Source organism: Poecilia latipinna, unplaced genomic scaffold, assembly GCF_001443285.1.
Source record: "Poecilia latipinna isolate Pla-1442-1.1 unplaced genomic scaffold, P_latipinna-1.0 Scaffold874, whole genome shotgun sequence".
NCBI classification, from domain to species: Eukaryota; Metazoa; Chordata; class Actinopteri; order Cyprinodontiformes; family Poeciliidae; genus Poecilia; species Poecilia latipinna.
In genome coordinates this window covers 405,641-422,402 of record NW_015113490.1, presented here as the reverse complement: position 1 = coordinate 422,402, position 16,762 = coordinate 405,641, and the positions used below count along the sequence as shown (strand labels likewise).

The 16,762-nt window shown below is 39.6% G+C and overlaps 2 protein-coding genes across 3 annotated transcripts in view; one reads left to right on the top strand and one right to left on the bottom strand.

The window, feature by feature from the left end:
- Positions 1-1,533: 1,533 nt before the first annotated feature.
- Positions 1,534-11,754, bottom strand: srpra (SRP receptor subunit alpha). Of its 2 annotated transcripts, none has more exons than XM_015048325.1 (15): positions 11,639-11,754; positions 11,386-11,523; positions 11,001-11,084; positions 10,694-10,857; positions 7,296-7,456; positions 7,058-7,220; positions 6,778-6,928; positions 6,563-6,681; positions 6,314-6,435; positions 6,132-6,218; positions 4,422-4,594; positions 3,953-4,166; positions 3,211-3,374; positions 2,713-2,811; positions 1,534-2,557 (listed from the first exon to the last, which is right to left on the bottom strand). In XM_015048325.1, the coding sequence occupies exons 2-15, from the start codon at positions 11,506-11,508 to the stop codon at positions 2,429-2,431; spliced, it is 1,953 nt and encodes a 650-aa protein (XP_014903811.1). In that variant the 5' UTR covers positions 11,509-11,523; positions 11,639-11,754; the 3' UTR covers positions 1,534-2,428. The 2 variants fall into 2 exon arrangements, with proteins under 2 accessions (XP_014903811.1, XP_014903812.1); XM_015048326.1 differs by having other exon boundaries at positions 7,058-7,211.
- A 1,258-nt stretch (positions 11,755-13,012) lies between these two features.
- The window catches only part of tirap (toll-interleukin 1 receptor (TIR) domain containing adaptor protein), a 9,500-nt gene continuing 5,750 nt past the window's right edge, over positions 13,013-16,762 (top strand). The window contains exon 1 of the mRNA XM_015048300.1: positions 13,013-13,175. Coding sequence (XP_014903786.1) covers positions 13,169-13,175 — 7 coding nt within the window. The 5' untranslated portion in view covers positions 13,013-13,168. The remainder of the gene's footprint in view (positions 13,176-16,762) is intronic.

Below are 16,762 nucleotides of genomic sequence, written 5' to 3'. Positions count from 1 at the left end.
CTTAAACTTGACCCAAAACTCATTTCCTTAATGCATGGAAAATGTCAGCTGTGAAAAAATATTTTATTTTTTTAATTTTTTAAAATAAATATATAAATTTATATATATATATATATTTTTTTTTTTTTTTTTCTTTCAGCAGACTTTTGTAATCCGTTTCTTTTACAGCTTGCGCTGGATCTAGTTCACCAAGTGCTATCTGGTCTAATACTTTACTAGATGATTGTTGGGTGAGCTGAAAGCCGTCAGTATTTCCCCAATGCTCGTTTTATTTCATTTTAAAATGAGTTGAGATAAATCTGTCAATGCCAAAACCAAAAACCTCAAACCCCATTTCCCAACATTTAAACGGCGTAGAAATCCTGGTGTTTGGGAGAAACTAAATGCTGGTGCGTTTAGCGTGCAACTGTACTCAGAGGACAGACTGGTATGTCCTCACCTCAGATTTGACAAAGCTCATAGCTCTGCAAATTAAATGTGCATTAAAAAAAAAAATGCATCACCTTGGAAGTACCTTCCCGGTATTCGCTCCAAGGCACAACATGCGCTCCTGACTGAAAACAAGCCCTGCGTCGATGGATTCAATACGTCACCCTGAACCCAGTTACCAGAATAATTAAGGAAAGGGACGGATGGAGTATCATTTCTCCAGAAATATGACTCCAGAAATATGACAAGTAAATGAGTCTGTGTTGCATAAAAAAAAGGTCAGGAGTTTTCTCACAACGACCCCTTCGCTCTTAAACAAGTGTTGTTTGTAAGCTGTTTTTATGTATTTTTAAAACCCGCATGCGTTTCTGGTGTAGTATTTATAAGAACTATTTTAAAAATAAAGCTTTTGGTATCCCACTCTTCTCATTTGTAACACTTACTTTCATTTTGTAAAAGTAACAAGAGAAAGCTCCATTCTCCAGACCAACTAAGCATATAGCAGCTTTATTAAGAAATGTTTACAATCATAAATTAGTTCAAAATGCCAGTATGACCCTTGATTTTCTCGTATTGCACTACCACACCTTAAAAGGATGGTCTAAAGATCTTTAAAACTTAGATTTACTCTGAAAAATGAAGGGAAAATAAAATAAATGGGTACCATAACTCTGATAGAAAACAGCTTAGTCTCAAAGCTGTTTTGAGACTAAGCTGTCTCACAACAGTTCTTGTCTGTTCTTGACTGACAGACAAGAACAAATTCATCGCGTCACATTACCACAGACGTCAGTGTATTTTATCAGATTTTCATGTCATGGTGCAGTCAGCATGTTTAAGTTTAAGGGAAATGGTGGGAGAATGTGTAAACATGACAGTTTTTGGCGCTCTTCTCAGACGAGACCTACATACAAAAACCTGTGTGGCAGAAACTAACACTGTACATCATGCTGAACACGCCATCTTCACAGTAAAACATGGTGATGGCAGCATCATGCTGGGCAGAAGCTTTACTTCAGCAGGGACAGTGAAGCTGGTGGGAGTCCTGATCTACATTAACATTTGGTATCAAGATTTGATACCAAAAATATTAAATCTTGAATCTTTTTTCAGATTCAAGCTCTGAATCTGTAATTATGGTAAGGCTAGTTTTACTTAAGTGCAGTTTTCTCAATGTTTATAATAATTTTGAAGACCTACGTAATTTTTCTTTTACTTCATAATCCTGAATTCCTCTATCACATAAAATCTGAGTAAAATATATTGAGGTTTGCGGTTTTAAGGTGACGATGTGAAAAAGTTAAATGGCTATAAATACTCTTCCTGTACAAAGTAAATTGTGAATTTGGGGGATGTAAAAATCTCTAAAAGATGGTTTTAATTACAAAACATCCAAATGAAACAAAGACAGCATGGTTGTTAATTTATGATTTAGATGTACTGTTCTGATTTATAGAGAATCACAATTAAGATTTCTCAATCCATAGTTTACTTAGCTTATTTTAAGCAGTTTAGTTTGCCTGTTAACCTGCATAAATGCTGATTTTAACTCCAGCTGGTAGGTAATCATCCTTGTAATGTATTAACCAAGATATCCAAAGAGAGAGGCACTACGGTTGCTGAGCTTTCCTTGGGAACAGGAAACCCAATTTCCATAAAGTGGAGATAAACTGAGGGACAAAATACAGAAGTTCTGCTGTGTGAACCAGCAAACCGGTGATCCGACCAAGGTCCAGTTAAAATGCCATGTTAGTTGATCTGAAATACACTATTTTGGCCCAAAAAAATAAATAACCATTCAAAAGGAAGGCTCCACTGGATAAAACTTTCTCTTGAAGTGCACCATCTGTCCGTCGCTCGAGTTTATTTAATGCAAGGTTGGGTGGGCAGGACACGAGCATGAAAGGGTGGGCTTGAACATCTCATGGCAGCGTCGCAAATGGTACCGCTGGCTTCTTCTGAAAACCGATGAATATTCAGCAGAGCGTGCAGCCGCTTGTTAAGCCTTCATCAGGGCGCCGACTACGGCGCGGGCGTTGAGGCTGCGCAGGTCGTTGTAGGTCTGCCCCGTGCCCACGAACACAATCGGCTGGCCTGTGATGTAAGTCATGGAGATGGCTGCGCCGACCTGCGGCGGAGGAAGGAGACTCATGAGGGACTATTGGCTTTCCAAACGCAAATTATTTATAAGACCGGAATCAACTGGAAGATCTGTTCAAGTGCAGCACAAGGGGGTGTGAAATAACGAGAAAAAAAAAGAAAAAAGAAAAAAAGGATAGATACCTTGTCATCAATAGTGTCAAACTTAGTGAGAACGATTCCATCAATGAGGCGAGGCTTGTCAGACATGGAGTGGTCCGCCAGAGCCTGATTAAATTTCACCTGAGGACACAAACAGGAGAACACTGAAATATTCAGCTGAAATCTGAGGCTGACAGATGGAGGGGGGGGGGGGGGATGCATAAAATCATCTTTTCAGCCATAGAGGAAAAAACAGTGTGGAGGAAGAGGAAGCAACACATCTGCATCAACAAAAAACTAGTTTCCATGAAGCAACAGGTAAGTAGAGCGATGCTGACCTCTGGTGGCCACATTAAACATCAGACATTTAAAACCAAAGAATCGTGTGGAAGATGCACATAAACATCTCTGAATAATCTCACAGAGCTGTTATCAATCACTTCATAATAATAAACAGAACAGTGTCATCTCATATTAATTCATCTAAACCCCAACTGAAAATACAGAAGCCAAACTTTATAACTTAATCAGGGGTCTTACCAGCTGGTCAACCGCTTCATTGCCCACCAGAGCCTCTCCAACAAACAGAACTAAGTCAGGCATGTTGACAGCAATAAGTTTGGCCAGAGCCGTCATTAGAGGGGCGTTGTCCTGCATTCGCCCAGCAGTGTCCACCAGCACCACATCAAATGCCTGGTTCCGAGCTTGGGAGGGATGGGGAGAAGACAAACATCGGTAGTTAGGTCGTATTCATAACCAATGAACAACCATGTAAAACTATTTATGCCCCTTGAACTTGTCTGCGTTTACTACAAAGACAAACATTAATGCATTTTATTGGGATTTTGCACAACAGACCCACAACACGAAGCAGCACATATTGTGAAGGAATCTCTCCCTGCTTTGAACATGTAAAGACTGCTTTTATTTTCTTGTAAAATGGCTCAAGCTCAGTTTTGCAGGCTTTGTCTTTATTCTGCTAGTTCTGCCTATTTCTTAGATTTCTGCAAGTCTTCTGCAGCCGACTTCAAATGCTACTGCAATTTTCACTAAAAATATTCAGCTTACAGCGTTCACAATGCTTTTTCACAGGAACTGCAATTTTTTCTTGCTTTCCTTGAACTTAATTATGCGCTTCATCTGAGCAGGTCTGTCATATAAAATCTCTAAAACACCGAATCATCTTATTACAACCAGACAAACTGAAGAAAAAAAAAAAAAAAGTCTGCAAATAATTTCGCAAAGCATTCAAAATGGCCCAAAGAGGAAAAATTTCTCCTACCGTAGGCGATGGCCTCCATTGCGATTCCAGCTGCGTCTTTCCCGTAGCCCTTCTCATAGAGCTGGACGACCGGGCGACCTCCGTGCTTCTCTGGGGGGTGAAGAGAGTTCAGGCGGCGCTGATGGGTACGAAGCTGCTCCACTGCGCCCGCACGAAACGTGTCACAAGCTGCGATCAGCACACTGAAACCATTCTCAATCAGCCAGTAGGAGATCTGGACCAAAACAGGGAAAGTGGAGCAGAATATGTGAGGGAAAAACTGTGCGTGTCGTCCAAATGGTAGGAGGAGGGACATGTGAACGATAAAAAGTATTGAAATAAATGTCAAGGCATATAGTCTTTCTGTGCCACCACTTTATTCTGCACTAATCTTTGCCACATTTAACAACAGTTTTGAAGTGCTGCCATACATATCAGCAAGCAACAATCGCAAACAGGAGGCAGTGGCACCACAGACCGTCTAGCTCACCTTTGCTAGGTTGGTGGACTTGCCAACGCCGTTGACGCCGCAGAACGTGATGACAAACGGCCTGCGCTGGCTCTGAGCCTCCATGACGTCTCTCAGGATGTCCACCCTGCGCTTGGGCTGCAGGATCTGCACCAGGGAGTCCTGCAGGGCCTGCTTCACCGTCGAAGCCACAGCTATGAACACACACAAGCTTCTGTTGGAAACAGATTCTTTGGCACCATTTAGAGAGAAACCATTTCAAGTCTAGCAGTCAGAAAAACAACAGATACGCATAAATGTATATTGCTGAATAGCAATACATTTATAAAACCATGAGAATGTAATGTCTCTGCAAAGATATTGTTAGAATCAATAGGATAAAATTATCGACACTATGATTCAACCACACTTTCAATGTCCCTCATTTTGCTGGGTAGTAAAATCCTGAGCATAATGAATTAATACAAACTGCTTCTTTGGGTTTTGGTTTCATCTTATTATATTAAACTTCAATCTCAACTTCATAGATAAAGATCCACCAACAAGACAGATTTTGGAAAATGTATCCAAATGAACCATAAACAAGCTAAAGCAGATTTCTGTTTACGTATCTATTCACCATAATAAATCACTTAGATGCCTTTGCCAAAACCCCAAAGATGGTTTCTGTTGCAATTCAGTTCACGTCAATTAAAAGATCTTTACTTATCCCAAAAGGAGAAAAGCTCTCCAGTGTTGCAAAGAACCTAAAGGAGTCTCTGACTGTTGCTGTATAGCAGTCTAAAGACTGTCTGGATATTCCAACAGCTCAATATCTTGGCAGCAGAGACGATATTTCACAGTGGCGTCTCCAGGATGACATTGTTGACTAACACTGCTAATCCACCATGTTTGCTTTTGCCGCTCCTCCTTAAATCTTTGTCTGGCTACGGTCCGAGCAAGAAGATGTTAAGTGTCATGATCATCGCACGTTATGATGGATGGAAGAGATGATTTGAACTTCCTCTTTCTTGCTCTGCTCTTTGGTCTTGCTCTGTACCCATGAAGCCTCTTCAAACCCTCTGGGATTCAGAGTCATAATTCAGGTATTATTTGAGCTATTGAGATGCTAACTAAATGAGCTGCTCCCAGTTGTAAACAACAACAACAACACTTTGTTACCATGGTCGGGCATAATGAAAATTGTCAGAAAATAAAAAAAGAAAGACCAAAAATCTTCCAGCTGCACAGCATCCAAAGCCAAATGGAATAATTGTCCAAAAACAGAATGTCTCAACCACAAGTCTATAAAATAACAAAAGCAAATTAAAACTAACGCAACAGAGCTACATCAACATGCTGACACTATGAGCAACCCAATTCTTAAATACTATAGGATTACCTAAATCTGCACAGATTTATGTAATAAACTTCAGCTTATGGGTCTAGACTGAAGATCAAACTTTACCCAGACTGGCTGATGATGACCTGCACAAGCTTTTTGTTGCCAAATCTTAAGCAACATATGGGCTACTTTTGTTCAGCATCTACAAAAAAGATAAATCTGAATGCAAAACAGAGTAGAAGATTTTTATTTTATTTTTTTTTTGAGGGAGAGAAATGCATTGCTACCACTATTCCCAGGAGATGTCTCAGAAAACACAGCAACCAGATGTAATTCTTTAAAAAGTTGCATCACCAGGGGATCAGGACTGGCTGTGGGTGCGGGTCGGGTGTGGTGAATGCACTTACTGGTGAATGTGCCCATGACTTTGCCCTCCAGTTTCTTGGCCACAGACTCACACAGCTGGGAAGAAATATCAGCTGCAACGTTCTTTGCTAGAGAATCAAAGAAAAAAAAACATGAATGGTAAACTGAAACATCAGATCATCTGGTGTAACTCCCCCAAACAGAAAGGGGCATGCAGTCCTACCAATGAGGTGGTCCCTCATTTTCTCCAGCACTGGCTCCATGTCCTCTCTAGACAGACTCTTGGAGCCCACCAGACCCTTCAGCATCCCAAACATCCCCCCAAAACCACCACTCTTTTTGGGACTGAATGGTGAAAACAAACAAAGGAAAATTAATACCTGTTAGATTGATGTTTGACATGAAAAGTTGAGGCATAGGATCAGAATCAGCTTTAATGGCCCAGATTATGTGCACAAATGAAACACTTCACCTTATCTTGCTTGTTTCACTGACAACCACTTCCTCTTCTTCCTCCTCCACCTCTCCCTCCTCGCTGGACTCGTAGTCCACAGAAAGCAGGTCGCCCTTCATGGAGCTGACCTGCATTTCCTGAAAGACATCCCAGATCTTAGATTGTACCGTCTGTCTGAGCAGACAATGCTGCACCAAGCAAACCTCTACTGGTTCAGGCCAAGGTGAACTTACTGGGTCAAATTGTGCTTCCAGGTTCTTTTGGTCTTCTCCCAGAGAAGTCTCTCCATTCTTGTTGCTGTAGTCCAGGTTCTTGGTGCTGCTGCCTCCGTTGTCCCAAACGCGGTTCACTTTCCCCTTTGGTTTTGGGGGCTTTGGGGACTTGCTGTGAGTAGTGAATATCATCATTATGAAAAGAATACAATTAAAATACAAACAGCCACTCTGTCTCTTGGTATTGCACTATGCAGTTTGGAGCAGATGAAGTGGAATCTAAAATGATCAGCTTCCTCACCTCGGTTTTTCAGCAGGTCCCATCATGCGCTTCCGGAAGAAATCCTCCCTCTTCTTTTCCATGATCTCCTCAGGAGTTAAGCCTTGGTTACCATTCATAGCATCCTTCTGACCAGAAGGTGGGGTCTTACCTTGATCCCCTTTGGGAGGCTCAACTGCAGAAGCTTGGAAAATAATATTCAATTACGCTATGAGACATTCCCATTATGCAAAATGAGCCATTCCAGAATGTCACTTACCCTCCTTTTTGGTATTTTTATTCTTTTTGCCTCCCTGCTCCTTTGACTTATCTCCACCTTTAGTCTCAATCATTGACTTCACAGTTTTTTGGGATTTCTCGGATTCCTTAAAGGACCGCATGGGGGCGGGGCTTCGAGCTTTACTGGTTTCCTCCGCCTCTCTTTAGATAAAACAGTAAATTGAAATCAGAATGTAGAAGGACAAAGCAAACGTTTTGTCATGTAGACCAGTGGTCCCCAACCTTTTTATCACCGCGGACCGGTCAAGACTTGGCAATTTTTCTGCGGCCGGTGTTCAGAAAATCTGGCATACCAGTCAATTCAGCATACCTTGTGGCAATGCGCATGCGCACACCGATGTTACGTCACATACTGCTTACTCAGCAGATTTCTTATACATCCGTCATACCTGAAGAAGTTTCATTTTGTGTGTTTTATTTCTCAGAAGTTTACGGTAAATTTTATTTAATTAAGCTGCTATGTTAATCAAACATATTAACATAAATGACTTTTGCTGTTTCCAGTATCGTTACCAAACTGTAAACAAGACATTAGTCCGGTTTAGCGTCACTATTACTACAAATACTGTTTGACTACAAATTTGGTCTCCCGCGGGATATTTTGTGCCTATAGCTATTCTACCTTTTTAATATTTTAATAACTCTTTAGAAAACTGCACGGAATATGTCCTAAAAATAGCACATGAATAACGCTGAACCGAAGCTGTTGGACAACAAGCAGAACAACACCTCTTTCTGGGCGCTGCGTGGAAATAACTAGATTTTTCTTATTTTTCTTTCAAATGCCACTTGTCTGATTTTTTTTTTATGTACCGACATGAATGTTTTCATAATTTAACTTCTGAGAAATGAAACACACAAAATGAAACTTCTACAGGTCTGACGAATTTATAAGACTTAACATCGATGTGCGCATGCGCATTGCCACAAGGTATGCTGGATTTACGAGGTATGCCAGATCGACAGAACCCCCGGTTTTTTTTTTTTTTTTTTTTGCCCCGAATTTCCCCTTACGACAATCTTAGGACGTCGCTCGCGATAATCGTAACCGATCATCCTGCCGTGTGTGGTATGCTAAGACTGCTCGCGTCCAGTCGGTAGAACGTTGGGACTGCTCCGATCTAAAATCGGGCATATTCTCGCAGCGTGTGGGTTTTCCCTGATTGGGAGCGAGAACTCAACCTGCTCAAGATTTGCTCTTGCAATGAAGCTGGACACACGATTCGACCGACCCTGTTGTACTTTTATTGGCTCGTGTGGTCACAGACGTTTTGAAAATCGGCCGACAATCCTAAAATTAGACAAAATCTAAAATCACGCCGTGGGAACCAGACTTAACACTTGCAAGCTCTACTCCTCTCCTCTCGTCCGCTGCCCTAACGCTCTTTGACTCTGGTCGCTATGGTAACGTTTACACATCCCTTCAAAATAAGATTTGGATACGCCACGAAAACGAACATTTACTGTCATGAAACTTTTAACTCACGACAACGACAAATTAATGGGAGCCCTGAGCTTGTTTATCTGCAAAGAGACTGTCCTGTCTGGGAAACAATGACACCCGATGCAGAGGGTGGTTGGTCTGTAATGGCGAAGCAGTCTGAAGCTTCATTGCCTCATTAGCGAGCCGGTGCATATTATGAGAGCGGGGCTTGGAACGTGGGAGTCACCTACCGATCCGGGATAAATCCACTCTCCTGTCTCTGGTCCTTCTCCCCTTTTCCAACGAAACTTTCCAAAGACATTTGTTTCTTACTCATTGTGGGCTCAATGTTGGCGCGCAAGACGTAACCGAGAGAATCCGATTATAGGGTTTTCAAAATAAAAGATCCTCCAGACTCAGATAATACGTAAAACGAAAGTATTTCTAGTGCGGCCCGGTGCCAATTGCTCCACTGACCGGTACCGTCCAGCTGCCCGGTGGTTGGGGACGACTGATATAGACTATTGCCTATTAGACCAAAGCTACAACGGGAACCCTCGTCACAAGACATCAGCCCATTTCAGAAACATCAGTGAAAAATAACAGGCACAAACACTGGAAACTGCTCCATTTGTTTGAGTTTACTTCCAGCAAAAGATTCAATGGTTTTCTGTGCTCAGTGCAACAACAAATTTGCCTCCATTTAATGCATAAACTGCTGTAATATTTGTGCAAAACACCACATTCAAATAGCAGAAATATACAGTTACTGGCTAAAGTACCGATACCTGGCTTTTTGAAATGTGACAACAATGCAACTGTGGGATTATATGTGACTGACCAACACAAAGTAGCGATGATTGTGAAGGAAAAGTGTGTGATGCCACAGTTGCCTTGCAGCAAAGGCTAGGGCCTTTTTTTACATGGAGTCAGTAAGTTCTCCTTGGGTCGGCATGCACCGTCTACTACTCTGGTTCCCTCCAACAATCCAAAACTATAAAAGTCAAGTTAATTAGTCTGTGTACCTGCCTTTCAACAGTCTGAAATCTATAGGACTTTATTTTACAAATAAATATTCAGAAAAGTGAGGTGTGTGTTTGCTTTTAGTCTGATACCCCTAAATAAAATCCAATGCAATCAAGTTGTCTAATTTGTAAATGTCATCCAACTGTATCAGCACAAATACGGTCGTTCTGTGAAACCTTCGAAGGTTTCTCAGAGAATATTGCTGAACAAACAGACAAAGGAACAAAACAATCCTCTAAGCGACGCTCACAGGACGCTGTTCAACCCATAACCTACAAATAAAAAGGGTATGATACAGATTTGAGCCAATCGATTCAGGGCTGTCCACCTAAAAATGACAGGCTGTGCAAAGGAAGCAAGAATCAGAAACTACCATGACAACCAATTGTTACTTTGGAGAAGAAGCAATAATTCATTGCTCAGGTAGAAAAATCTGACAGCAGAATTATTAGTGTTGCACCCCGTAAACTCATTCTTCATAGAAGAGTGGCAACGAGATAGACATTGTTGAAAGAATAGCAGAGGGAATCCCATCTGCAGTTGGAAAAAAGGTGCTCTGGATAGATCGGCTGAAAGTTGAACTTTTTGGCTAAATGCAAAACAACAGATGTTGAGAAACACAAAAAAAAATAAAATAAACAAGCTTACACTACACATCAGCCTGAACACTCAATCCCTACAGCATAACACCATGTACTAGTTTGTGATGGTCTTTCACATAAAATAAAAATAAGGTACAGGAAAGTCAGTTGTTGAAAAGGCACTGTATTAATATCAGGTGTAAAACGATGCAACTGAGTCATGACATGATGAATAAACTGACATTAGCGCCACAAATATATAAAAAGATAGATGTCACATGTGATGTGATGCAGGCACCTCCTCCTCCTATATGAATTGCTTCCAAGTGGTTAAGTTTACTTCCTTACCTTAGAAGTTTTTTGAATCTGTCCTCAAAGTCAAAGGTGTTGTTGAGAAGCTTCAGAGCTCCCTTTTGCTCCAATTCATTCTTATAACGATCCCTGAAGTGAAGCTGGACATCATCTATAAACTTGTCCACATAAGTCAGCGTGAGGATCTTTTGAAAACCCACCTGGTTTGAAGAAGACAAAGGTTAAAGCAAATTTAATCACATCTCGTATGGCAATACAAAGCACTAGGCACAGTTTAGGCTTCTCTAAATTGTGCCTTTTTCGTGCTTCATATTGCTCTTACTGTTGTCAATTTGAGACTTACCACAAATATCAACTCAAACTCATTGTCCAGTTTGTATTTTAGACTCAAAGCTTCGTGAGTGAAGGAATTGTTCCCACCACGCTCCTGTTAAAACAACAAAACCAATGTTGACATGTAATCGTGAGCTCTAGATTTTAAGACGTATGTTGGGTCAGCAAGGTTTCCAGAAAAAAATATGAATGTGTTGCAGAAAATGTGACAATTTTTAATATAAAAAGCAAAAGAGTGCACTTTTGCAAAGAAAACTACGTTTGTTTTTACTATAATCATGCTAACAGCTAGCAGTTGCTAACCGCTAGCACTAGCTTAGAATTAGCTGCCGAATGCAGACTGCCATAAAAAGAGACATCAGAGAAAGTTCTCCTCTCTGTGTTTATATCCTCACCTGAAGGATCACTGAGCGGATCAGAGCATTGACTGGCCCCGTGAAAGACTCACTAACCCCGGCTCCCTGAAAACACCATAGCACTATCCCCCCTTTGCTGAAGATGGTGAAGAAATCCAACATCTTGTCACCACGTATCTGGATTTGATGAAGCACACAGACATACAATGTATTAAAAGCACAAAGGAAATACTGTAATAAAAGATTTAGCCCCGTTAGCCTACAGTAAAACGATCAAATCTTAAGAGCTTACAGTTTAACGTCTGATTAATATACCACGCGTAAAAAAACCCAACACCGGTGGAAAGGAAAACTGTTTTAGACACGTCAGATGATCACTGGGGAAGTGACGTTCAGTTCCGGTGTTGCGTCAAACTGAGTCCCCCCCCCCCGCTTCACTTTAGTCTTCAGTGAGTAATTCTCAAGATAATACACGTGGTTAAAATGCAACTATTTAATTAACTATAAAATTTTGAACATCACACTATCTAATTTTAGGTTCAGATTCAGATCAGCTTTATCAAGTTAAGGGGAGAACTGGTTTGTGTCAGTACTTCAAACTTGTTGAAGAAGCACATGTTAAGAAAAATACACATAAGACACAAGTTTTACAGCTACAAAAAAATAGTACAGTGTCAAATTATGGTGGGATAACTGTGTTCTAATGGAGTAGGAGGTGTTGCCCAACGTTGACCTTAACTTATTTTGAATCCTAATCTCTCAATCTGTCACTTCCACCCCAACATTATTATTATTAGCCTTTCAGAGTAATTTATTTAGCCTGTTGTCACCTACTGATGTTTAGTCTGCTCCCCAAGCATGTCAAAGCATGAAGAACATCCCTCAATAAACTCTTAGTACATTTAGAGTTTTGTGTGTAGCAATGTTTAGCTGAAATTGTTCAATAATAATGCCATGGTATGAAAGTGGGGGGCGGGGGAAAGCGTTAATCATATGCAACAATTCAGAGGTGTAAATTTTGTCAGGTTTGCTAAAACATCAATACCATGTTAAGTATTGCTTTTTATTTGGCAGCTAGTCAGATTTTTCTTCTGTTTTGACATGATGCCCTTTAATGTAATGTCCAGTACTATTTGCAGTGTTTAAATATTCCTCCATTCTGAATGAGCTCACACTATAATGGGGTTGAAATATCTGCTACGAAAAAATAAATATTACAATTAAACTGTTTTTATGACCAAATGGATGCGACAGAATCTACAAAGAAATTATGAAAAAAAAAAAATACTTTGTGATTCATTTCAATTCACACCCTGGGAACCTGAGACAAAGCTTCCTGTTAATGTAATTTGCATTTAAAGTTTAAAACTGCGGTTTCCTTTCCCCTTCTGTGAACATGTCTGGAAGGCTAAATTTAAAAGAGAAAGCGTCTCAGAAGGGTTTTTTTTATTGTTGCTTTTTATTGTTGCTAGGTTTTATTTTGTTTAGCTGATGATGAAAAATTTTCAAACCACCACATATATAGAATTTAATAATTTTTTTTTACTTTTCTGACTGTTTACTTGGCCTACTTAAGGGTTAATTGCAATGTCAACGAAGCATAAAGCAAGAACTGACTTTGCATTTGAAAGTTTGCTGCACACGTCTCTTCCAGCAAATTGTAACTTCCTCTTTTTTAGGGTGATATTAGGTGTCAGTCTGTTTGTTGAACTATAGTTTCTCTGAGTAACGTGTGTCTAATGAAGGTTTTGTGAAGTTACATCAGTTATTTATTCGCTGGAAAGATTTTGGAGAGCTAAACAGACATGATGGTATTAACAACATGCATGGTAAGTTCATATATTTCATGTTTCTCACGCCAAGCTTACTTTATCTATTTGATTATTTATTACAACTGCATGGGTTCTACAAGTTGTTGTTTTTGGTTAAAAAAAACAAAAAAAAAACAAGAAAATCAGAAGGTTTGGTATGGGCAATATGTGTAACATGGTGTAGATTGTAATTCCCAACTTCTCCTCTAGCAAGGGAGTGAAGGATTTATAAGAACAAGTATGAATTCAGTTGAGAAAACTGAAACTGAGAGGGCTCGCGAGCCATCTGTGTGTCTCTGAGTGTATGTTGCACCAAGCTATTGACATAATATTAAGTCCAGGGTGAGTTTTCTGTGCCGGAGTGCGTTCAAAAGGTAGTCTGGACATGTCATTTAGAAGAACGGATGTATTTAGGAGTTCAACCTAATCTTCTTTTAACAGCATTCACAGTTGGTTTCAAAAGCTTACACACCCCTGCTAAGATACGGCATCTCACAAAAGTGAATACTTGCCTCACACTTGTTTAATGTCTTTTTTAAATATATTTTTTCATGGGACAGCACTGAAGATATGACACTTAAGTACAATGCAAAGAAGTCAGTAGACAGCTTGTATAACCATATAAATTTGATGCTCCCTCAAAATAATTGAACACACAGCCATTAAAGTCCAAACTGCTGGCAACAAAAGTGAGCAGACCCGCTAGTGAAAATGTCCAGATTCTGCCCAAATAGCAATTTTCCTTCGCAGGTGTCATATGTCTAGTTAGTGTGACATGGTCACAAGAGTGAATGAGCAGCAGGTGAGTTAAATTTAGTGTTATTGCTTTGATTCTTTCTCATACTGGTCACTGGACGTTTAACATGGCACCACGTGGCAAACAGTTCCCTGAGTATCTGAGACAGAGATAATTTTTGCCATACATAAAGATGGCCTCTTCTTTTGGCCTAAAAGAGCTAAAAGAAGATTGCTCTGAAAATGAGCAGCAGCCTGTTGGTTAAGACCGGTCGCCCTCAAAGTAGGTTATGCCATGGTCGACCAAAGAAGTTGAGTGCATAATACTCAGCCTCATATCAAAGTTGTCTTTTGAAGACAGACATACAGTTGAGACCAGAAGTCAGTAAGTGAATATGAAGACACATACATGTCTGACTATCTGAAGTTAAATCAGGTGAAACTTCTATTTTATGTGAGTTAGATTTAGCAAAATTACTTCTCTTCACTAAATAATGATATTGAGAGAATATTATTATTTAGTGAAGTGTACTATTATTTAGTGTCTTAAAAACTAAACGTTTACATAACTACAAATAATCCACAATAAAGTCCTCAAACTGTTTGCATTAGATAACATTGATTATTGAAACCCTGTCTTGTGGTCTGGTGAGACCGAGGTAAACTTATTTGGTTCAGAAAGTGTCAAGGGCAAATAGGTGAGGAGTGTGTCATACACACAGTCAAGCGTGGTGGTGTGAATGTCAATGGTTTGAGGCTACATGAGCTGCGGGGAGCTTCATCAAGGATACCACGCTGAAGCTGAGTACGTTCCCTTCCTTTCGGAAACCTATCCTGAAGTGACCATTGCCTAGCTAAAGAAAGGAAAGGAAAGGAGGTCTGGCCAAGAAGGTCTCCAAAGCTAAATCCTATGGAGCATCTACAGAGCAGAGTACAAAGTCTCTGACATCCACCAGCTTTGTACTGCCGCCACAGAGGAGTGAAAGAGAAGTCATAAACTCTGAATCTGTAGAGTGGTATAGAGTGGTTTGACGGTGTCACTGACATGATGAAACCACTTAAAAAGATGAACTATTGTGCTTTCATTCCATGTGCACAAAAGCTTTTAATAAAAAAAAAATATATATTTTACTATAAATGCAGTATCAGCATCACTGATTTTCTCTGCAGTAATTAAGTCAAACTTAGTGCCATCTTGTGACGTAATCGAGATAAGTCGAATTGTAAAGAACTAAGGCAGAACACGTGATTTATCTGCGGTTTTGGAGGAAGAAGTCATGCAGTGATGAAGAAGAGGGAGCTGGTTCGACTGAAGGACTGGAACCCTATTTTTTTAAGCGTTATAGCTCAGGAAGCAAAGATGACGCCAATGTTTCTAAGGAAGAAGGGTCCAACAGTGAAGGGTTGGAGCTGCACATCTGTCACCTCCAAACCACTGAATGGGTTTGGAGGCATCAGTCCACTTGGTGTAGTGATGTTGCATCGATGTCGGTGTTGCTGATAATCCCTCTACTGCACAAGATTATAGAGTTATTAGAACTAAAAAAAAATCAAACTCAAGACCTGGAAATAAGAAGAATGGGAAGGCTCCAATAAATGAATGGAGAATATTCATATGTTGGAACACATGCAGGTCTTCAACCAGTTACTGTAAAGTGACTGGATTATTTGAATTAATCCACAACAAAGATGAATAACTATTATATTCATGGATATTCATATTCAGTCAGTGATTTGGAGGCCATAGATGTGCAGCTCCAACATTTCACTCACACCCTTCTTCTACAGAAACGTTGGAGTCATCTTTGCTTTCTGAACTATATGGCTCAAAAAATTATAAGGCCAGCTACATCTGGCCATCCTGGCCATTCAAGAAAAAACAAGAAAACTTTGGGCACAATTTTAATATTTTTGACACATGTGGTGTACTTTTGTTTATAAACATTTAGACACATTAAAGGCTGTATCTCGAATAATAATAATAATAATAATAATAATAATAATAATAATAATAATAATAATAATAATAATAATAATAAGAAGAAGAAGAAGAAGAAGAAGAAGAAGATGAAGAAGAAGAAGAAGAAGAAGAAGAAGAAGAAGAAGAAGAAGAAGAAGAAGAAGAAGAAGGGCATTCAAGCTGTACAGTATCTTCAGTGTTGTCCCACGAACATATATAACATTTTTAAAAGCGAGAGCAGTGTACTCACTTTTGTGAGATACTGTACCAAGACCTTGTGGTGTAGAAATAGAAAACAATGGAAAAACATATAAATGAATCTCCTGTTTATCCTGTTTAGTGCAAAAGACAAATTAATCAGGGCAAAATATGAAACATTGCAGAGTTGCATTCTCTTGGCTACATAACTATGCACACCCACTCTATTACTTTGTTGTAGAACCTAAGCATTCATTTGCCAGCTTTATCCCCAAGTCCATCAGATTGTGAGGTCATCTCTTGCCCAGAGCCCTCATCAGGTGACCTAATGGATTTTCTGTCACATTTATTTCTGCACCCTGGCATGACTGCGTTGAAACTTGAATTTTCTCCTGGTGAAGTCATTCTTTTGTGTATATGGTGGAAATTTAAAATGTTCTTCAATAAATTGCCACAGTCACTCTGGACTTTTCACTTTTGTCTTAGATAACTTTGAGTAAATTCTGATCTAATCAAGGAGCAATGTAAGCTCAGCGCTAAAGGAGGAGTTTACTTTATGTAGTAACACCAGATAGTGAGTTTCTGGAGCTTTTTACATTGACATGTGTTTAGAAAACTGTTAAAAGATATAAATAAATATATATATATATATATATATATATATATATATATATATATATATATATATATATATATATATATATATATATAT